Source organism: Ambystoma mexicanum, chromosome 11 (genome assembly GCF_040938575.1).
Source record: "Ambystoma mexicanum isolate Mex_15411 chromosome 11, UKY_AmexF1_1, whole genome shotgun sequence".
NCBI classification, from domain to species: Eukaryota; Metazoa; Chordata; class Amphibia; order Caudata; family Ambystomatidae; genus Ambystoma; species Ambystoma mexicanum.
In genome coordinates this window covers 987871697-987896294 of record NC_090934.1, presented here as the reverse complement: position 1 = coordinate 987896294, position 24598 = coordinate 987871697, and the positions used below count along the sequence as shown (strand labels likewise).

The 24598-nt window shown below is 46.5% G+C and overlaps 1 protein-coding gene across 1 annotated transcript in view; it reads left to right on the top strand.

Annotated features, from left to right (window-relative positions):
* The window catches only part of LOC138505094 (uncharacterized), a 717078-nt gene that overhangs the window by 316998 nt on the left and 375482 nt on the right, over positions 1 to 24598 (top strand). The window contains exon 29 of the mRNA XM_069625408.1: positions 17638 to 17696. Within this exon, the coding sequence (XP_069481509.1) occupies positions 17638 to 17696 (59 nt within the window). The remainder of the gene's footprint in view (positions 1 to 17637; positions 17697 to 24598) is intronic.

Sequence of the window (24598 nt, the reverse complement as noted above, 5' to 3'; positions counted from 1 at the left end):
AGGAGCTATGATGATAACAGAACAGCCCCAGTTCTTTTGCTACAGATGCTCACTCTGATTTTATGGGTGGTGCCATCAGCACCCCTCAATGTTCCCAATGTGATGTCCTTTGCCTGACTCGCAATTATTGATGCTTTAAAGCTGAAACAAAAATGATATAAATTAAGATTTTATGCTTTTTATGAAATAGTCTATACAATCCATGTGCACATGTTTTTGACGGAAAGATACCATCATATGCCTCAATGTTTTGTAAATATTTAAATGTCAAAGCCCCTTTGCCTGCAAAAATTGCTAAAACATAGAAAAAGGAAGCATTCACTACTGATGTTTTTTCTCCAAATATGTGTCTCTGTAGTGCTACCAAGGTGCATTTTCTGGGAACATTTTCCTTAAACAAATTGTTACTTGGCTGTATCGAATCTTAACCTAGAAACATTGAAATGGTTATTCATTACATAAGAAAAGTCTAATCCTGAGCCATAATGTTAAGGAGATCAGCTTTACTTCTTCAGCATCATTTGTTGCGAGAGTTGGCTGTGAAATAAATATGAAATAATGCAGAAGCAATATCAAACAACTGTTTGATTTAAGGCACAAAACGGCCCCATATCATTGCTGCTCTCTGTGATCCAAGAAGGAAAAAATCCTCTACATGAGAATTGAATACGATCAGATCCATCACAATGTAAAACATATATAAAAAATGACAACAAAATTGTAATATTCTGTATTAGTACGTGCCGGGGGCATGGTCTTGGCCTCCCAGCCAATGAGTAGGCTCAGAAACAGGCCTTAGCCACATGGTAAAGCCCGAGCTGCGAGCCTCCTCAGAGCTGGAGTCCGCCATCTTCCTCCTCCAGATAGTGATGTAAGTGCCCCTCCGTGCCATGTGTCCCCATTCCCCAACCACCTCCACTTATCCATACATTTCCCCCCCTCCCATCCCTGTCCCACTTACCTTCTGCTTCTATGTCCCTCACCGGTGTCGGGAGCACTAGTGTTCCCGGACTGTCCAGACGCATGAAAAGGAAGAAGGGACAACAGGTAGTCCCTTCTCCCCCTATACAGGGCGCCCATTTTCTTTTTGTATTTTCCTTTTTAAGTTGCAAAACGGCGTACATGTCCTTTCTCACCTTGAAAAAAAAACACTATTAGCATCCCGGTACAACATGCTTGGATACTGATAGCAATATTAGCCTCACAGGGGGAGGGGCATTACTGGACCTGGTGCTTAAGTGCAGAGCAGTGATGTTACTATTATTAGACCAATTCCATGAAACGCCATATTATGATGAGATATTTATTTTTATTCTACTGCTACTGAAACGACACAGCTTCCAATAATGTCCCAGGGACCTTAAAAGGTGGCATTTGTAAAATGTGCCCGCTGGTCAAGAATAAAAACATAGAATTTCTTTGTGGTAAAACATATGTTTACTTTGACATTTCTTCAGATTTAAAACTTCAATGTTCCTACAAGTGAATGTTTAATGTTGCTACAAGGGAATATGCTTGTAACAAATTGAATGTTGGTAGCTCAATCAGTCCTCTTCACAAAAATAATTTTAGGGTGATCAAGAATTGTTCGCTTCAGTAGACGTTCGCTGCACGTTGGCAAGAGAGACCTCTAACCTGAATCTCAGACAGATCATTATGAGTCACCCAGTATGGAAGTAAGGGTGGCAGTAAACCCAGCGCCACCTTTGTTTCCATACCGGGTGATCCCGAGTCCTGCAGGCGGAGGTGTAAACACCGGCACCATCACAAGATGCTGCCGGTGTTTCCATGGTCCTCATTCCCATTGAGTCCTATGGGACTCAATGGGAATGGGGATTTACCGAATTCCGCCTCCGGAATTCCCGGGTCACCGGGGTTGTAATGCCCCGGTAATTCTGGGAATCACGGAGGCGGAATGGTAAAACGAGTCCGGCGGTAAACCGAGCTGGAAAAACCGGCACGTTACCGCCGGACGCGTAATGAGGCCCATGGACATTGATGGTTCCAGAACTCTGTTTTATGACAAAAAATATGTGGCTCAATTCTGATACTGAAATCTATGTTTCCTTTCAAAATAATTAGGGATTACATTTGTTCTCCTTACATTTAATATTGATTGTGTCTATCGACTGCATTTACATGTTTACTGTTCACAAGGAACACCCTTTTTCCTACAAACTCCTCCTCATCTAATTCCCTTTTTTGTCAAAGCATATTTTCTTCAGCATGCATTTGTTTGCTCACAAAACACATTGCACTTTATATTTTATTGGTTTTCGTAACTAATTAACTCCAAGCAATACCTACTTGGCTTAGTTGATATGTAGGGGTCAAGTTGTTTGAGAACCTCCCTCAACTTTTTAAATTCAAGCACTTCACACAATCAATATAAAGCACCTTTTATGCCATGTTTCCCTGGATACCCTAATAAAGATATTGAAATAATAGATGAGTTTATACTCATTGCTTTAAATTTTTAAACTTTTCATCTAACTAATGTGCCACATCATTTTTCACACAATATGAATATGGAGCAACACCTCATTAAATCATATGAAATGTATGAGTCTAATTGTTTGTGAACACTGCCTAACATGCACCATATTGACCCTTTACCAACCAATGAAACACAATGGCCCAGCCAAGGTGACAGTGGCCAACGTTTGCAAATGTAGAATCAGGCCGTCAGCCCTGCTCTCTGTAAACTCTCAGGTCCCTCCTACATAATTTTATTTACTTAGATTTTGGATTGCACTGGCTCATAACAGGATTCTCATAATACATTGTGTTAATTACAGACACACTGGTAGAATTTGCCTCCCAGCATTTTGATGTATGGGTATAAATGTGCTCTCAGTGTGTTGGTTTATGCACCCTGGAGAGGTTCATTTCTTCAATTTTTCAATAGCAACACATACTTGTTGGTTTTGCTCGTTTTCATTCACTTCCTTGCACTTTTCTGCCCTTGAAGAGCTTGCTCACCATCTGATCGTTCTAGCACTCTGACATTAGTATGCGTTCGCGGAAGTGTCGGTAGCGGCTGAGTGTGTTTGAGTGCGGGAGACACTGCAGTGCGGCTTGACACTCGATTCCCTTCCTTTCTTTAGGGCCTTTCCTCTAGTGTGAATGACGACGGAGGAACAGAGGAACATCTGGACCCTTGGTGACGGTCTTCTGAGACAGCGTTCGGCCTCGGGAGACGGTGGACAGTGCACTTTGTGTTTTCCTGTCTGCTCTGGTGCAGCGTGGTGTAATACTGATCACTCCCTGAGGAACGCTGTGACATCTGCGGTGAGTTGGGTGCTCGAGGCTCACCCGGAATTGAAGGGAAGGAAAGAAGCACAGTGAGTGGAGGGGGACTTGCTGTGGTGCCCTGGTGCTCTGGTGGTTATGTGCCCCGAGGGGGACGTCAGAAGAGATATTGCCTTCTGTGGAGCAGACTTAAATATAGTTTTATGGGGCACCATACGACCAGTTATTGACACCCTTAAACCCCGACCAGTCCTCTGTCAACTATCGGATCGAGTGTCTCCACAGAGAGCTCTGCGCTTGTTAGTGTGAAGAAGTGCCGGTCTCTGTTGATTAATATTTTTTATACACTGGTCCATGGGTGTGCATTTACCACTGACAGAGAAAGAATGTGTTGATTAACCACGTGAATGCTCTTCCGGCTTGAGGATTAGGTTAAGGTGTTGTGAGAGATTGGCCTGTACTACACTGTGGGTGGATTATAAATAATAAACAGAGAGTTCTGTCGGAGGCAGCCAGCAGTGAGTATTCAGCGAGTGATTCACTGCCATTCGCGGGGCTGGTTCAGCTTGACGGTCCTTTGCGTGGGCTGTGAGTTCTGTGGGATGGCGGCAAATAATCCCTATTGCCACCCTTTATCTGTCATCCGTGTTAACAACTGCCATAGGGGGCATATCAGGAACCTGTTCGAAAAATTCCATTTGACCCTGTCTACTCACAGTGGCAATTGTGCTAAATTGTCAACATCAGCTGGACTTTAACAAGATCTGCGCTGCAATTCTTTGGGGAAGGGAAAGCGGAGAACTAGAAATCACCAAAAAAGTAGAATGTCCCCCCGAAGAAAACTTGCACAGAACAACTACAACTTGCGCAATAAGCAGCGCAAAGCACCCACTGGTAGAACGGTGAAAGGGGGTGCTAACAATAAACCTAAACAGCAAACGCCAATAAGTAAAGGCACTATCACAAATTCTTTCCAACGCAACTCCTCTGTTGAATCCATTCCGAATACTCTTGAAAAGGAGATAGTGAATAATCAGAGCGCAAGTATTGTGCAAGATAACTGCTCAGTATTAATGATTGACAACAATTCCTTATTGGAGCTATGCATCTCCGTCCAAAGATCGATGACTCCTGTCTTGAATAGTCAGCTGTTGATAAGGAAAATGATGCGACAGCGAAAGAACTGCCACCTACTATGTCAACTTCAGAGAGGCTTTCAATGTCTCCGGACTTAGCGATACACTCAGAAATCCCAGAATCAGAATCCAACACGGGTTCCTTTTTGGATGCGAATACCTTGGTCGAGATGCAATCACCTATGGCTTCGCTGCAGTTTGCATTAAAAATACTGCTAAAACTGTGTGGCCATATTGTGGAAAACACAATTAATTTGGCAGCATTGAATACAGTAGAGAAAGAGGTGATTGAGGATACTGAGAATAACTTGTCTGAAGCCATTCGGATGATTAAAGACCCCACCCCACCACTGGAAGTGGATCAGAATACGACTAATCACTCTGAGGTCTATTTCTCCCGGAAACAGCTGAGACTAGCTAGAAGGGCAACAACGAAGAAAAGAACATGTGATGTACCCTTACTACCCTCTGAGTCTGATCCTGAGATTAAAAACACGAAAAAAGCTAGGAAAAAAGCAGCGTGGGCGAAAAAGAGAAATTCTGAAAGAGAACGGTGCCTCACTAGCTGTCTCATTCCGGAGAAAGATAAAGATCTACCCGACCCAGAAGAAACTCCACCTGAACCCTCTATTATGCCAAACGAACAATCAGTAGAAAACATCTCATCTACTCCTAACCATTCAAGGCTGATCCCTTGCCTTGAGACTACACAGACGTCAAGGCACACTAATGAGTGGCAGAAGCCAGAAATGAGTAACAATCATATCTGTATAATCAAGAATCTTTACCAAAATAACGATCATGATTGGTTGACACGAACAGAATTTTTGATTAGGCTCCACTCTATTCGACAATTAAGAGTCTTAACATCAGATGACTTTGAATATATTGAACCACTAAATACTCCGAATACGAATGTATCGGCAATTCACTGCACATTTTTGGCCACTGCTAATTTGCTACGTATATACAAGGTTAACTTACTGGAGGTTGATGTGGAAATTGATGCGGATCGAGGAAAAGAAGACCCGGACTGCCCAAGGAAAGTGCAGGTTGAACCTAAGATCAAGACCAGTATAACTCAGCTCCCTGCAAGTAATTAGGTTCAACTGGCAGATGTACAAAACATCTTAAAATGGCTAGCAGAATCTTTGCCAGTTGTATTGAAAAAAGACTGATGGATTTCTTTTCTCTCATGGAATACTAGGGGCTTCAGTCATTTGATTTCTCAGGATGGATCATTGCCATACATAAGTAACTATACATGTATTTGTCTACAAGAGGTATGACTGACTGACCCAATTGCTTTGAATGGATATACAGTGAATGGGAAAATGGGAAAACACCCTGCTCCCATTCTCATCCATACCATGGCCCAGGGGGTCACGGCCCAAGCACCCCCTGCGAGAGGAGTTTGACCAATTCATCCCTCACCGGATGCCCAAGTCCCCTGTGTGCATGGACCACACGCCCGGGGAGCCTGCCCACTAGCACGTCCTGGCCAACCCGATGCCTGCCTCATGGACCAACTCGATTAGACAACAGCCACAAATACCATCATCGTTAGAGATGCCATGACGACATATCCAACAGACAAGAACACACGTGCCACCATGCACACTGGTCACTCATACACCAACCCACACGAAGAACCTACTCAGTGCTATGACGTAGTGGACTGACACACCCACGGACATACATCATTGTTATTTTTCACATAGGCCTTCTGCAGCAGCGCAGAAATGCAAGACACCTGAAGAGCTTGTGTATACATGCTTGCAGATGCTTTCTCGCTACCTATCCCTATGAAGACGCCACCATATATATCTAATGCTGCTTGTGACACTCTTCTGCCCCATGACCCCATATTATGGATTATGCCACCCAGAAACTAGGAATCTAGGCCCGAGTAGGCCGCAAACAAGAGTCCTCAGGCAGAAGCCTCGCAGACGAAAATCCTCCCAAGACGAAAAGCAAAACGCTGACCACGCAGAACGAGCTCTAACAAGAGCCCACAGCCAAGGCCACAATGTTGCAACCCACATGCCGCGCTCCCAGCGCCAAGGTTACAACTGTCACCGCCAAGCGCCCTTCAGAGCCGAAATCCAAATCAAATGCTCATAATTCTGCTCCAGCTACGGTCTCTCCACAAGCTGAACTAACAAGGTGCCAAGGTCACGAGACAGAAAGTCGCCAGGGTCCCACGTCTGGGACACAGGCTGCAACAACGAAGCAGCAAGTTGGACACCTACAGCGATGGGAAAGGCATGATAATCAGCCACTAGCAAGATCTGTCCATTGTCCACCACTAACACATAGTTACACATTGTTGCCAGCACCAGGTACATCGTGAGCTGGGAACGGCGATGGTCCCAGGCTTGGGGGCTCGCGAGGGAACCAATCAGAATACGAGGGGCTCACTACTGACGCCATTTTTGTTAGCCAATCACCAAGTGTCCCCTTGTAACCAATTTGTTGTAGCAATTGTTAGGGACAGCCCAAGTGTACCACCTGACCCATCCTTATCCACTAATATTCCCTCTTATAGGTAACTATACTAACCCTACCACTCGGGGAGCCAACCCGAAGTGGCATTAGGTTTTGTAATAATTGTTCACAGGTGACGTGAGTAGCATGTCATACTACAGTAAAAAGGGCCTGCGAGCCCCACTAACAGTGAGAGCGTCTGCCCGGATGCATACGGGCCGAGAACAATCCCTGCTGTTACTATAATAAACAGCAGTAATTACTTTGCTCTTGTGTGTGTCTCATACTCCTTTTGGGACGCGGGAGGAGTTGGGGCCTCCCCGGCCCCGGAGGTCGGCGGACGGCTCTGCCGCCCCCCGGGATTTCACCCCGACAAGTTGGAGGCACTGCTGAGATCTGTTTGAGACCTACCTAACCTAACGGCAACTACCAGGCCTCTTGCAACGAGGCAACCCGGCAGCGCGGCCTCCTCTACCGTTGCCCCCTTTTGAGTACTACAGGACCATCGCAGAACTGCGAGAAGACCGGACAGCGCAATCCGGACATTGGACATCGGGAGCCGGCTTGAGAAGTATCCCTCCCGCGGTTGGGGAGTATCCAGACGTGGTCCAGACGAGGGGAGGTGGCGAGCAGCTTTGGAGGGGTGCCCGCAGTCGAGCAGCCCCGGCTCACGAGGACTTGGTGAATATGACACACCCAACCAGCAACGTAATGTTGTGCGGGAGGGGGGTGGAATTGTAAAGGGGCAGAGAGAGGCTGTAAAAGGGTGTTGAAAAAGATTTGATTAATAATCAGCGATAGGTGTGTGAGGCACTACGGGACAGGCACGAGGGCTGTCCCCTGCAGCGTCACAGAGTAAGTTGAGTGGGGCTTCAAGAACCCACGTGTGTCTGTTAGAGGGTGCGTATTGGTCTAGATCACGGACACCTGTGTAAGGGAGGTGTGACTTTCCTATGATTTGATGTTGTAGATCAATGAATAGATGAGGATCGCTACTAGTTGAGCGTTTTAACTCGGCGGGTAGATGACGAATTCCCGCAGGAGGTAGCTAGATTGTTTCCTGAGTGCGGAAGATAATTGGCTGGTTAAGCTCCCGCAGGGAGGGGGCGTATCACACGCGAGGTGACGCAGCGTGCGCAGTCCGATTATACTAAGTGAATTGATCGTTGATTCCTCCACTCCAGACGAAGTGGGAAGATAGCTGTGGGGTTAACAGGGGATATCAGTGTAAAAACGCGCGTTCATAAGGTTCCAAAATTTGTATGTACTGTACTTACAGTATCCTGTAGAGGTTGGTGATGTCACCCATAGGGCTTGTATAGGACACCGCGACCATCTTGCGTTCATCCATGGGTGGTCAGGGGTAGGGGCAAAGGGGGAGAGGCGGCCGCGCACGGAGAATGCCGGCTGCGCTCAAAAGGGGAGGAGCCAAGGGGGGAGAGGCGGCCGCGCACGGAGAACGCCGGCCGCGCTCGACAAGGGGATTGCACAAGAAGAGGGAGCAGGCTGAGCAGACAGCGGGGGCAGGAGGAGGAGGAATTAAGTTGAAGGTGTCCCAAGTACAGACGGGACAGGAAGGTGGGGCAGCCCAGAGGCAAGCCGCACAGGACACATAGCCAGAGGGGGCTTTGTGCGCCACGGCTGCAGGGGGCCATAGTTGTACCGACAAAAGATAGAACAACAAGATCAAGCACTGTAAGATCGAAATTGCTTTCCTTTTCAGCGGACGGTCGGAAGTCCCCAGCTTACAGGGCCAGGTAAAAGGTTGACATTGGGGAAAAAAGTAAACTTTTAACATGGCCACATACTATGGATCGGGGGCAGGAGCAGGGTGGAGATACATGGGGAGCGCTTTAACTACACCACTCCAGCACATCTGCATGACATTGTCACCACACAAAGAGAAAATAATAAAGTATAGTATCGAATGGACGCAAGGAATGGACAACAAAATAAGGGTACCATGGCCGCCCAACGGCAGCTTCGATATGTATACACAACACTCTCTGCTAACATACATTCACAATACATACAAGGGGAAGAAGTTGGCAAACCACCTAGAAATGTTTGACCTTTGGAAGATGTTTCAGGGAGGGAAACCAGGAGACCCGGGTATGTTCACAGTACATGGGGTGAAGGAGGAGAAAGGAATGAGAGAGGGGAAGAAGGTAAAAGAGGAGAAGGTGAAAGGAGGGGGGGAAGTGCAGCAACCAAGAACCTACCCAGCACTTAAGAAAGTGAGGAGGAGGCAGAAGGATCATTTGCGGTAGCAGAGGCAAATGTTAAAAAAGAAAGGGTGGAGGACATGCCGATGGCTAAGGTAGTGAAGAAGGAGGAAGGGGGGGTTGTATCCAATAACAGAACTTAGAGAAGCCGCCAGACAGCAACTAACGGGTGCTGAGGGGTACTCCAACCCCGCATACAGCCCTCCACCATACGCACCGCCAGACGATTGTCAAAAGAGGGGGGGCTGACGGCAACGGTAGATTATACCACAACACCGGCAGGAACGTGGGGTGAAAGGAGGGCCCTGGGGAATATTGCAAACGTAGGACCAGATGAGTGGGTAGCAGCACAGGTGCTTCTGAAGCTCCGGGGGACACTAACAGAGGAAGAGGAGGATGCAGTGAGAAAGGTAAACAAGGAAGAGGTGGATAACACACAAACAGGGCATGAGGTAAGTAAAGGGCGAGAAGGACGACTTTCACAAGAGGAGGAAGAGATACTGGAAGAAAGGTTGGCGGAATTGAGGAATGTGCAAAACGCACTGATTAGGCCATTCGAGAAGGAAACACGGAAGAGGCAGGAGGAAAAGGAGGCACATAAGGAAGAGATGGCGAGAATGAAGGAACAGGCGGAAGAGAGGAAGAAGGAAGAGGAGCGCATAAGGGCAATAGAAGAATGAATGGCACGCGCAGAACACAGGGAGATGAGAAGGAAGGAGGAGGAGAGGGAAGAGAATGATAGGGAAATGGGACTGTGGAAAAAGATTATATCTGAAAGCGCCCGGAAGTATGAAGAAGGGAAGGTTATAGAAAGTATACTAAAAAGGGAAGGAGGAATATGGGGGAGAAAAGAAGACGAGGAAAGGGTACTAGCAAAGGTGAGTGCAGAGATATTGGAAGAACTCCTCAGGAAACTAGCGGAATAGGTGGCGAAGTAGTGGAGAAGAAGCAAGAGGAGAGAGGAGATAGGAGGGTAGAACCCGGAGCAAAAAAGTACACAGTTCAGGACAAGGAGGTGGCAACAACATCAACACAGGGGGCTAGGGTCAAAGGAGGTGAGTACACAGATGTGGATTTAATAGATCTAAGGAGAGTAACAGTGGGGGGAAAATGCACAGAGTGGGGATTGACATTTCCTGATGGATTCTGCAGCGAGGAAGAGGAAGGTTCGAGCGGCAGCGGAAGAGATGGCAATAGGGAGAGTTTAGACAAATTATACAAAACGCGCACTAACTGCGAGTCACCATGGGCATGCGAGAGAAGGGGAGAACAAAACACAGGAGAAACAAGGATAAGGGAGGCTACCAGAAAAACACCACGCCCACTAACACTAACACCTGTACCAACACCACGCCCACTAACACCAACACCCGTTCACACCCCATATGTTGGCAGATTTAGGGACCTCCCAGTACGCAGGCAGGAAGAACGAGCAAATACGTTAGCGATAGGACAAGAAGGTAACAAGAGGGGGAGGAAGGATGTAGGAGGTGAAAAGATGAACTACTGTACCATTGACAGCATTGAAGAGTGACCAGATATGGAGGAGAATTATGAATATAATAACATAACCACGCACAGGCGGACTCGGGGGAGGCGAGGGAGTACAATCTAATGCCACTACTAGAGAGGGGAGGAGCCAGACCACAATATATCCCCTGGAAACATGCCGATAAGGAAAACATAAAATGCAGACTTCCATCCCTAAGTGGAGGAGCCGGAAAGTGGATATATGAGATGGAGAAACAAACTGCAGAACAAACATTAGCGGTGGGAGACGTGAAGGGGCTCCTAATTTCCATACTGGGGGATGCCGCTGATGACATGTGGAAAAGGGCGGGATTCCCAGGGGTAACAATAAACGAGACGTCACATGATGGAGCACCATTCGCCAACAGCAGACATGCACTGTGGCAGGCATTGAGGGTCCAATACCCAGACACATCAGACATAGGAGCCATAACCTCACGCAAGATGCGTGAGAATGAAGATCCTGTTGAGTACATCCAGGAGATTCAGGAGAAGTGGCGCCTGGAAATGCGGGAACCGTGGGACAAAACACTAGCAATTTTCTACCACATACTAATACAAGGACTCTCGGAGCAAGTACAAAGATAGTTGAAGAAATTAGTGGGGATGGAAGCAAAAGCATGGCCAGAAATACAACTGACAATAGTGCACCACTGTAGGATGTGGCAGGAGAAGATGAAACAAAAGGAGGAAGATAGAAAGGCACAGGGAGCGAAATTGGTTCAGAAAAAGTCATCTAAATATGCCATGGAGGGAGCAATGATAACTGCACCCGCACCCACGCAGGCCACAGTGACACAAGACACAGCACAACCACAGGCAGTACCATTCCAGCAAACACAGGTAATAGCACAACAGATGCCTCCACCCCCACCATACACAGCGCACGCGGGAGGAGGTTACATGCAAATGGGAAACGGGTATTCAAATAACTACAGAGGGAGAGGTGGACAAATGAGAAGGAGGGGTTATGGCCCACCCACACAACAACAAGTAGGAGGAATCCGAGGTTACAATCAACAACAACAACAGGGATACCAAGACAACACGGAGGGATTCCCATGGCAAGCATGGGAACCACCAACATGCTGGATATGTGGAATGGTGGAACACATGTCATGCACATGCAGAATGAGACCAGCACAGGCAGTTTGGGGGGGGCAAGGGCAGCAGAGACACAATGGGGAACAACAATTTTACCAACAGGGGGTGGGGGCACTACCACAACAGCAGACAACACAGCCGCCCATGAACCAACAAGCACAACCACAGCAGCAAATACAACATGTACAGCAGCAACAAACACAGCAAACACCACCGCAAGTACAGCCTCCCATTCAAACATACACACCACAACCACAGCCAGTCACAGCACAACAACAATACATCCAAACAGTACAGCAGCTCACACAAATACAGGACACTGCAATATCATCAACTGACACACACACTCCACAGACACAACTGGGGAGGGTGACAATATTGGGTCACAACCCTTACACGGGGAATGGGCAGTCACTGCACCCACAATAGGACAGCCCACAGATGTCTTTGATGTGTCCCATCCTATCAGTAAAACCTAATCCTGCGGACGAACCACGCGTACAGGTGGTGATAGGTGACAACATTTTTTCCTTCCTAGTTGACACAGGGGCCACTAGGTCATGCATAAGGGAGGGAAAGTTTAAACTGTCAGGCGTAGCCATGAACACTCAAGGATTCTCTGGGGCTCGAGGGTTGGTTCCCTTCACCGATAACATCTCCTTATCTGTAGGAGATCACGATATGTCTCTCCCACTGCTGTACTCAAAACAATCACCAGTAAACATACTAGGTACAGATATCATGAGCAGATTGAACATGACCATATACTTTGCTGAAAAAGGGATAATATACTCCACACCAGGCATCAACATGCTCACAGCACGACAAATACTGCAGGCTTATTGCGGCAAAACAGTAGCCAGAGCAGAACCAGTAGATGGAGACCTCTTCCAATATGGAACAGACATAGCAATAGCATGGCTACCAGGAATTGAAGGGAAAAGTTGGAGGAGTCCAGCAGCTTACCTTTTCAGACCCGAAATACCAGCCAGTGAGAAGGAAGGGACAAGGATATCACTAAGCATTGAGAGCATTGTAGCAACACCAGACTACATTGCAGTGCATGCCCACGACAGGGAAGGGAGAGCGTGGAGAGCAGTAATAGCACTAGCAGAGGGGTACACTAACACAGGTATCTGATGAGGAGCTCTTCTCGGACGATAATGGTGAGGGGGAGATGGTGCTTGAAATGAGCGTTCACATCTGGGTGACAGTGACATACAGAGACGTAGCACAGAAGATGGCTCTGGCACTAGAGGCACCAGCCACTACTGCTGTACCATTTTACGAGGAGGATCTGGCAGCAGTACATGCATCTCTATGGACCACCAGTCCATATGACGTGGACTGCATCAAAAGCATTGGAGGGGTGAAAATAAAGTTGAAAAAAGGTGCAATGCTGCCAAGAGTGAAGCAGTACCCACTATCAAAGGAGGCAGATGAGGGGATATATGAAACAATAACAGCACTAATAAACAGAGGTATACAAGTACCATCAGAGTTCCCATGCAACACTGCCGTGTACCCAGTGCGCAAGGCTAAGGCAGGGTCTTGACGTTTCATCATGGATTTAAGACCCCTCAATCACATTGTAGAAGCAGAATACCCTATAGCGGCCAATCCAGCAACTATACTATGTGGAATACCAGCAGAGGCATCACGATTTACTGTGATTGACCTCAAAAACACATTTTTCTCAATACCCCTGCACCCTGACTCACAAGATTTGACGAGTTTCACAACACAAAATGGAAACACAGCAGGCTGCCCCAAGGGTACTACGAGTCACCATCCATCTTTAACAGGGTGATACAAACTGACTTGGGTAATATTGAGATGGAAGGCATGGTGCTGCAATATGTAGATGACATCATAATCTGCAGTACCACAGAAGAGAAGTGCAGTAAAGACTCTGTCAAAATGCTCACAGTGCTAGCAGAGAAAGAGTACAAGGTAGACAAGGAAAAGCTGCAGTACTGCCAAGTACAAGCCATAACAAACACACCACAGCCACAGACGGTGAGAGAACTACAACAGTTTTTTGGCCTATGCAACTACTGCATGGCATGGGTCTTTGACTACAGCTCATATATAGGACCACTGATTGAGGCCCTCAGAGAAGCGCAGAGGGGAGAGAAGAAGTTGAGGTGGACCACAGAATGACAGAGGCATTTCAGGAACTAAAACATGCCATATCCACAGCACCAGTACTGGCCACCTCAAATTACGAAGCACAATTTTTCATCTCATTTTCACATTGTAGCTCAGCAGTAATGAGGGCAGTGCTGACACAAAAAACTAGCATGGGACACAAACCAGTAGCATTCTATAGCGGCCACCTGGATCCTGTAATGTTAGGTCACTTCCCGTGCAAACAGAGTTTGGCCGCCGCAGCTTTTGCGGTGGAAAAATCATCCTCAATAACAATGGGCTGCCCAACCACACTGTACGTGGAACATGCCCTTTTTGCAATACTGAACAAACCAAAATCAACCTTGACCACTCAAAGGGCGTTAGGGTACGAAGGAATTTTGTCCAGGCCAGAGTTAACAATTGTGAGGTGCAGCAACGTGAACCCAGCAAGGTTTATAGCAGAGGTAGTAGAAGATGGCAACTACACTCATGACGGCACACAGGCAATTGACATTTACTCTAGCACAAGGAAGGTTGAGGAAAACGCCCTAGAGGGGGGAGAGATAATGTACATTGATGGGTCCTCAACAATTGACCAGAGTGATGGGGTACGCAGAACAGAAGCAGCAGTTGTGAGGCTGACAGAAGATTTGACCTATGTCCCAGTGAAATGCGTTCAGTTACCACAACACTACTCTGCCCAAGCTGCAGAATTAGTGGCCCTAATTTTAGCACTGAAAGAAAGCAATGACAAAAGAGTAACAATATATTGTGATAGTGCATACGTCACATCAACTGTACTTTCTGGATTAATTAAGAGGGTTCAGAAGAGCAGACGGCACGCCAGTGCAACATGCCCTACTACTTGCTGAACTGATTGAACTGATTGAAGTAATTGAAGACCCCAAAGAAATAGCCTTGATAAAGTGTCAGGCCCACACAAATGGGGATGATCCCATTTCCAAAGGTAATGAAACAGCAGACGCACATGCTAAACATGCTGCGTATTTCGGCGAGATCTGGACCACCCCAGAAAGAGAAAAAGATAAGGGGAGGGTGGGGGCAAGGCAGATGTTGATGAAGGATGTGTACACCCACATCCCTGAAAATCAAATAATGGAAATACAGGCAGCAGCACCCATGGCAGAGAAGGAGCTATGGGTCAAAAAAGGATGCACAATGTCTCCCACAGACGCATTATGGCGACAGAACAATACAGGCAAAATAGTGATGCCCTGTCAGGAATTCAGCTCGACACGCTTGGCGGAAATGGAGAATGAGTCATTCAAGATACCAACAATGGAACTCAAGATGGTGGCTTATCAGCGCTATTGCCACACTACGATTACCGTTCTAGTTGTTCCAACATGGCGACCGCGTCTGCCCATTCTATATCTTCCTCTCTATGGTCTGGCAAGACGCGTCGCTTCTGTTCGCTTCACCTCGCCGTTGCGCTGGTGCCTTTCTAAACTTTCTGCTGTACTACTGTTTAGACTTTTCTAAGCCTCTTCTCCTCTATTCTGCGCGCTGCGCACTCTATCTGAGCTCCGTCTCGACTTATTCTACCTTTTCCTTACCTTCCGTTTTCCCGGTTACTCTTCTTGCTTTCCTCCCCCGTGCACTCGTGTGCGGTTTCTTATCTACGCTACTTCTTACCTCGTTTCCTCCCTTACCTTACTCCTTATCTACATCATTGAGCACGACCGGTCTTCATTCCTCGTCACTGCTCGACTCCTCCCCTCCGAGCGGATTCCGACTCCGTTCCTTCCTCAGCCTGCTGTACTCGGGCTTCCACTACGTTGCTGCTCGACTCCTTCTCACCGAGCGGATTCCTGGAACCGTTCCTCTCTCAGCCTGCAGTACTTACCGTTCTTCCACAACTACTCTGGAGACACCATCCACTACGAGACACAATTGGGTTTTCTTCCCCACAAGGGTTTCCCAAGGGTACTGCCCCCGGGGTGCACTGAGTCCAGTTTTCTGGCCTCTGAACACTTTGGGGGAATTACCTATATACTTCAGAGCCAATTCTACACCTCTGTTGTTTCCGCACATTCGTGAGTACCTAATTGTTACATGCCCCTGGCACTATTGAAAACAGCCCTGGCCCAACTACACCATCCCGGACACACCGGAAAAGAGGTGATTGCAGTACGAATAAAAGAGGGGTGGTTCTGTCCCGAGCTAAATTCACATGTTGCAAACTTCATTAGCAATTGTCTCACTTGTCAGCAATTTACGGCCAGTCACATGCTGCAAGTGATCAAAGGTATTATACCCCGGCCGGAAGGACCCTTCCTCCACCTCCATATTGACTACGTTGACATGATCAATGTATGTCAAGGATACAGATGAATGATTGTGGTAGTGTGCCCATTTTCAAGGTGGATCGAGGCCGGTCCATGCTCCCATGCTGATGCCTTCAGAGCAGCAAAATTCCTGGTGAGGGAGGTGTTCCCGAGGTGGGGGGTGTGTGAAGTGTTGCGGTCTGACAATGGCCCACACTTTGCCAATGAAATGTTCCAACACATCACTGCTCTCCTTGGTATTAAGCACAAGTTTGCATGCGCGTACCACCCACAGGCGAATGGCGTTTGTGAACGCCTCAACGGCCTCCTAAAAGAAGAGATAGCAAAAATACAGCAATCAACCAAGAAAAGCTGGCTATACTGACTCCCCTTAGCCCTATTTGAGTTAAGAAACAGCCAGGGTCGGATCACCACCTCACACCCCACGAGGTGGTGACCAGACGCCAAATGCAACTCCCACTGACACCACCATCAAGGGCTATAACAGACTGTCATGCATCTCAGACTATCTTTGGTGAAGAAATGTACGATTACGTCTCTTCCTTGGTTGGTAGTGTCGCCTTTCTCTCTCAACAGATCGAGTAGACGCGGGGCGGGTCGAAGAACATGCAACAAGAAGAAACAGCAAATGAAGAGCAGGAACAAGCAGCACAGTGAACAGTAGGTGACGGGGACCACGTCCGCCTGCGAAATTTTAACCGCCGGTGGAACAGCCCTTGTTTCACCGGGCCCCACCTGGTGGAAAAAACAACTCCTAGGGCGGTGAAACTCTGTGACAAGAACGTGTGCATGCATTTACATGACATCAAGCCCTACAAAGATCAGACCTGCCCTTGCGCAGACGACAGGGCCAACACAGCACCAACAGCAACAAACGACAACGGCAACACAGCCACTGACATCTCCCAAACTCCAATCTCCCCCAATGACACAAGTGGACAATCGCCCATAGCCCACCCCATGATCATGAGATCCCAGAATAAAACAAACACTGCCCTAACAAGCCCCTCCCAGCCAAACCCTAAATGAAGAACATTGTCAAAATATCTGCAGTTTTGCACCACACTGTGTAGACACGTACATGTTCTCTTTCTCTTTTTGTCTCGCACATGCAGGTACCGCAGGTAACTGTTTTATGTATAAAGATACGTAAAAATTAATAACGCTTACGTCTTTTGCCCAGGGGTAAATGCTGCCCACGGATGACAATACCCCTGAAGCACTGTCACACCAATTTGTATACGCTATAAAAAGACCAAAATATCTAAAGAAAAGGAAAATACGTATGTATTACAACATGTTCATTTTGGCCATAGAGCAATCATTCCCCCATCTACACGAGCACTGAGAGATAGGACACTAAGGTACGCGTGGGAACAGCTTTTCGCTTGGGCATTAAACGATTACATGATAGGGAGAGCTTGAATAAACACAACTAACAAAATTAATGCTTATTTTTAGAAATTTTCAGGCGGGCATCTATATCATCAAGAGTAAAAAGCTGCAGGACCGCAGCAAAGGTAAGAGAACCATGCCAGTGATATTAGCTATTGTAATAAAAATTATAGGCTTGTTGTTTTTCACTGGTCTACTTGCTGCCACTGTCTGGCAGACACACTTTGCTTCCTATGTCATGGCTACACCTACTACTAACCTACCCCCCACCACGGCTGCAACAGGTACGGTGTCAGGTGGTACGAGTAACCCTAGAGAAAAGAAAGGTTAAGCATAGTACCCCTATGGATGACAATGGGGTAGACACATATCTCGCAGCATCCGCACACGTCTCACACAACATGTGGTATCAGCACATGTCCAAAATTGATAAGGGGACAACTAAGGACAACTGCTATGTGTGCTCATTGATCCCATACGCCATGAGCACCTCCAGAACATTTGTGGCCACTGAGGTACCTGCAACATCAGTAGTGTGCCTGATATACCTGGCCCTGTTCCAGACAAAAGGACGGTTTCAAGGGAGAATGGCAATAATGCAGTGGAAGACAAGGGACACATACCTGTATGAAAATAACTTCATCAAGACACTTCCCATGTACAACAACTACTGGCAACTAACACAAGGGCTCCAATATGTGATGGATGGACCAGACAAAGGGGAAACAAAGGAAATAACACTGAATTACTTACTAGGCGAATGGCGTGCAAAAGAAGTTCCTGGAGTACTAGAGTGCTGGGAAAGACCACTACTAGTAATATATGGAAAGGTGTACACGAAGGAAGGATGGACAGATGGGGTTGTGGGGAGCCATATGGTAACATTGACAAAAGCAACTATGGCGAAAATGGATGAAGAGAACAATAAGTGTTACAACGGATGGATAAAAAGCGCAGGACTGGTAACATGGCTAGAGAAGGACGAGGATTCAGTAACAATACTCCCACTAACTGCACCTACACTATGTTATCAACACAATGGAGATGTTCATGTTGGAAGGAACAGCAACTGCAAAAGAATAGTAATGATAAATGAGGAGGGTGCCGGTACAGCAGTTTTAATGGACCACTATTGGGCCTGCGGAGACGAGGCATACCACAGCTTGCCGTCATCTTGGAATGGACTGTGCACTATGGTACACATAATTGTACCATCCCTAGTAGTACCACAGAAACATGTCAACTTGGGGAACTTCCCAAAGATGGACGAAGGGAATAAAAGGAAGAAAAGATCAGTGACGCATGAAGGAGGACAGGAAAAGAACGGCACAACAGTATTGTCCAGAGTAAAAAGGCAAGGAGAACCCCTGACGGGGAACTACCTGTGGGGAAGATCAGAAACAGCTCTCAGTGACATTCTGCCAGCACACAGACTATTTAGTAGAGCCGCAATGTTCTTTTCCTCTATAATACATCCAGGACTGCAGGCATATGCAAATGTGAAGTGGCTCCAGATTACAAGATGGGAACTGATGATGACATTAAACTCCACCGTCAACGCGATAAAAGAAGAATTGAGGGAGGTAATAATGGTAGCACTCCGGAATAGATATGTGTTGGATCTCCTTATAGCAATGGAAGGAGGAGTTTGTGCAAAAATTGGGAGCTCGTGTTGCACATTTATTCCTGCTAACGATGCAGACAACGGTACGCTTACCGAGGCAGTATCACAACTTGCCAAGATGCACGCAAAGATGGAAGAGGAAGCAAAGGGCGTAAAGAGAGATGGTAGCCGGTTTTCCTACTTGTGGTCATGGATGCCATCATGGCTGTCAGATGGACTTAAAATAATAGCTGGATGCATAATATTGGGAATGGCCGCCCTGTTAGGACTACGATTCTGGAAAGCGAGGACAGCACGCACAACTGATGAATTAATGGAAATGATCGGCATGCACGCCCTGCTGCCAGCTGAAGACGACAAACACACAGATATCATCATAAAGGAGAAAGAGAGGTTGTGCAAACAAATAATAGAAGCAGACTTGGACCCACCATCAGTGAAGGTAGAGAACCCAAGGAACCCGAAGAATTACGTTGAAAAGTGGGTCTACTGCAAACCCGGTGGTGGGTGTGTGTACATGTACTGGTCATTTGAAGACCATGTGAACCGGTATGGACATCTAGCTGGAATAACAAAGGTATGGAGAGTACGCAGAGAGAAGAGAGCAGATAATTTTGTGGTCGACCAGAGGGGGTACTGAAGTGGGAAAATGGGAAAACACCCTCCCCCATTCTCATCCAAACCATGGCCCAGGGGATCACGGCCCAAGCACCCCCCGTGAGAGGAGTTCGACCAATTCATCCCCTCACCAGATTCCCAAGTCCCCTGTGTACACGGCCCACACGCCCAGGGAGCCTGCCCACTAGCACGTCCTGGCCAAGCCGACGCCTGCCTAATGGACCAACTCGATTAGACAACAGCCACAAATACCATCATCGTTAGAGATGCCATGATGACATAGCCAACAGACAAGAACACATGTGCCACCATGCACACTGGTCACTCACACACCAACCCACACGAAGAACATACTCAGTGCTATGACGTAACGGACTGACACACCCACGGACTTACATCGTTGTTATTTTTCACATAGGCCTTCTACAGCACCGCAGAAACGCAAGACGCCTGAAGAGCTTGGGTATGCATGCTTGCAGATGCTTTCTCACTACCTATCCCTATGAAGATGCCACCATATATATCTAATGCTGCTTGTGACACTCTGTCGCCCCGTGGCCCCATATTATGGATTATGTACCGCCACCCAGAAACTAGGAAACTAGGCCTGAGTAGGCCACAAACAAGAGTCCCTAGGCAGAAGCCTCACTGACGAAAATCCTCCCAAGAAGAAAAGCAAAGTACTGACCACGCAGAACGAGCTCCAACAAGAGCCCACGGCCAAGGCTGCAATGTTGCAACCCACATGCCGCGTTCCACCTGTCACCGCCAAGCACCCCTCAGAGCCAAAATCCAAATCAAATGCTCATAATTCTGCTCCAGCTACGGTCTCTCCACACGTGACCAAGCCGAACTGACAAGGTGCCAAGCTCACGAGACAGAAAGTCGCTGGTGTCCCACGTCTGGAACACAGGATGCAACAACAAAGCAACAAGTTGGACACCTACAGCGATGGGAAAGGCATGATCATCAGCCACTAGCAGGACCTGTCCATTGTCCACCACTAACACATAGTTACACATTGTTGCCAGCACCAGGTACAATCGCGAGCTGGGAACGGCGCTGGTCCCAGGCTTGGGGGCTCGCGAGGGAACCAATCAGAATACGAGGGGCTCACTACTGACGCCATTTTTGTTAGCCAATCACCAAGTGTCCCCTTGTAACCAATTTGTTGTAGCAATTGTTAGGGACAGCCCAAGTGTTCCACCTGACCCGTCCTTATCCACTAATATTCCCTCCTATAGGTAACTATACTAACCCTACCACTCGGGGAACCAACCCGAAGTGGCGTTAGGTTTTGTGATAACTTTTCCCAGGTGACGTGGCGTTAGGTTTTGTGATAACTTTTCCCAGGTGACGCAAGTAGCGCGTCATACTATGGTAAAAAGGGCCTGCGAGCCCCACTCACAGTGAGAGCGTCTCCCTGGATGCATACGGGCCGAGAACAATCCCTGCCGTTACTATAATAAACAGCAGTAATTACTTTGCTCTTGTGTGTGTCTCATACTCCTTTTGGGACGCGGGAGGAGATGGGGCCTCCCCAGCACCGGAGGTCCGCGGACGGCTCTGCCGGCCCCCGGGAGATCACCCCGACAACAGTGTTTCAATCCCTTGGTAAAAAAGGTGAAAAGGGAAGACCGTTTGGGGGATTAATAGTGGGAATTCAGCATAACGTTAAATGACGCCGCATAGAAACTAAAACCGATAACTTTGTGATTGCGATTGAATTGGTTATTTGCATCGAGAATAAGGATGAGAAAATGTTCTTGATAAGTCTGTATAATCCTCCTGGGGATGCTCAAACAATTACTATTCAAGAGTCTCTTCATGACATTTTGATCAATTGGACTTTCAATCAGCAGAATAAATCTGTAATGATTGTTGGGGACTTAAATGGTTGTATGTCTGGAGATGTGGGGGCTATGAGTAATCCAAATGTAAGATCTAAGAGTGTAATGTCCTTAAAGAAAGTTGACCCCGAAGGACAATATTGGCTGAGCTTTTTTGAACTATGGGACATGGAGATGATTAATGGAAGAACAACTAATGATTTTCCCGGTCAACCAACTTGGGAAAGTGGTGGCTCAAAGAGTATCTTGGGCTATATATTTGTGACTGCAGACATTGCTAGCCGGGTGAAGGATATGAAGGTTGCCAAAAACAGCTGGAGCGATCATGCCTCACTTGGGTTAACTGTGTGCTGATGAGTTAAATCACGCTGTCAAATCTATGGGGGACCTAAGGGTAAATCATGCTGCAACTAGGACCTCCTGGTCAGAGAAAAACATAGCCAAAGTGGTAGCTACTCTGTCACAAGACCAGTATAGGGATACCAGCCGATTTCAGGTTATGTCTATAGATCATATTGAACATTGGATTTCTACACTTGCTGGTGAGCATGCCACAACTGGTAAGGGAGGAGCGGTGATAGGTCCGCCCAATAGAAACCCTTTTGTCTGAGAAGTTAGAGATGCTAAAAGGCAGCTCAGAGCAGAAATAAGGAAGGCAAGGAAAACATCTGTGTCGATCAAATGCTTTCTTTCTGTTTGTAAAACGCTCAAGGGTAAGTTTCAGTCGTGGTTAAGACAAAGAAAATATCTTAATTAAAACAATGGCAAGAGACCATATGGTTACTATGTATCAAGAATTCTCGTAACATCTGGGCACTCTTGGGAGAAGTAAGAGGCAATAGGACAAACTCAACCCTTAATCCTATTGGTGCCCCTATATGGGAAAGATTCCTGAGTGATTGTAATTTGCCTAGCAACATCAAGATAATGGTGGCCGAAAACATGTTTCATCTAGGCCCCCGTTTACAGTAACGGTTGCTACGCTAATTGAAATTGGGCCGAGCTGCTAAAGATTCTCTTTGAAAAAATTATGCTGGAAGGTAGAATACCCTGCTCTTGGCAAACGGCTACACTTATACCTGTGCATAAGAAGGGTGATAAGAGCGACCCTAGCAATTACAGATTGTTATCGATGTTGGATTGCACTGGGAAACTCTTTGCGGGTTTAATACTTGATAAATTACACAAATGGGTGGACAAGGAAAATATACTCAATTGTTTTCCAAGTGGCTTTAAGAGGGGCTACTCCACGACACATAATTTAATCATTTTAGATACCTTACGCACGGGAGCCAGGAATAAGGATAATCCTCCCTTGCATGTGTTATACATAGACTTTAAGGCAGCTTTTGATTTGGTCCGTAGAGACATTCTATGGACCAAATTAGAATCTCTCGGCTGCCCACAAGGCCTGTTGTATTATCTTAGGCTTCTTCATCAAAACAACACAGTCTCCTTGAAATTGGAACATCAAGGGAATATGACCACTCAAATCGAACAAAATAGAGGAGTCAAGCAAGGCTGTATTACGGCCCCGACTCTATATAATCAATTTACATATGATCTACCGGCTGCAAACGAAAAGGCCCACAACTGCCCCCCTAAAATTGGTGGCAAACACTGCCCAGTCCTTGCCTATGCAGACAGCTTAGTGATATTAGACCACACTCTGAGTGGCCTGTGGAGATCAGCGGCAGCTCTATGGCTATACGCAAAAAGCAATGATTTAATAATGAATCTGCAGAAAACCCAAGCGATGCTGTTTACGGCCAGAAAAGTAGCACGTACTGGCCTTAAGATTCAGGAGCTGGAGATTTTATACACCCCGAATTATAGATACCTGGGAATCGAATTTGAAACAAACGGGGACTACCCCCAATGCAAGCAGACGAGAATGATTAGGGCTGCCAAATTTCCGCAATGGTGTACCGTTTCACCATCTCCCATGGCGGTTTTACGGTCTGGGCTGCGCGTTTGCTGTACCAACAGGTTTTAGCCCCGATGATGACCTATGGTGTTGAAACCCTACAACGAACCTAACTTGGCTGCAGGTTGTGGAAGGTAAATATTGGAAAAAGATTCTTGGTTTCCCAACATGCATACCAATGGCCGTTATTAAGATTAGGTTTGACTTCATTAAAATTGCAGGTTCTCAAGAAAAGGACTGAATTGTATCTTCTAATGTTGAGTAACTCTGGCAACTTAATTGACACCATGAGGAAAGGAATTATTAGACAGACCGGGAAATCACTTCTGAGAGCTAAGGTCGATATATGCCTGAAAGAAATTGGATGGCATACTCGCGATGGGGAGTTTACTCACAGGTCAAGAATGGCACTACAAAAAAAGCAGACTTGGGTGATTGGCTTGAGAATTATGCTCACTTGGAAAAGCTTAAGAAATATAATTTTGTTACGTATATGTTATATACATATAACAAACTGCAGTTCTACCTTAATTTATGTCCGGCAGTGTGAGTAAGGCGTTTCATTTTGCTGCTTAGGGTGAATCATCTTCCGGTGCTGGCTAACACAGGCCCAGTAAATCAGATTCCTTCTTGGGAACGCTATTGCAGACTATGTAAGAACCGTTCAATAGCAGAAACAGGCAAACATATTTTAATAATAATAATAATAATAATAATAATAATAATAATAATAATAATAATAATAATAATAATTTGTTGTTAATAATGAACTGTCCTAAATTATTAACAACATATTTGACCCACTATGGTAAATGTGTCCATAATAGTGAGTACATAGCAGAATTAGCCTTCTGGCGTAGCAGTATTAACTCAACATAATCAATCTTTTTCTGGCTATGTACAATGTATGGTTATTGATTGAGAGTTTACTGGAAATATCTATTTGAATTGATTTCCTTGTGTAAGTTGAATTAATTTGAGGGCAGAAGGCCTTACATTTTTATTGTA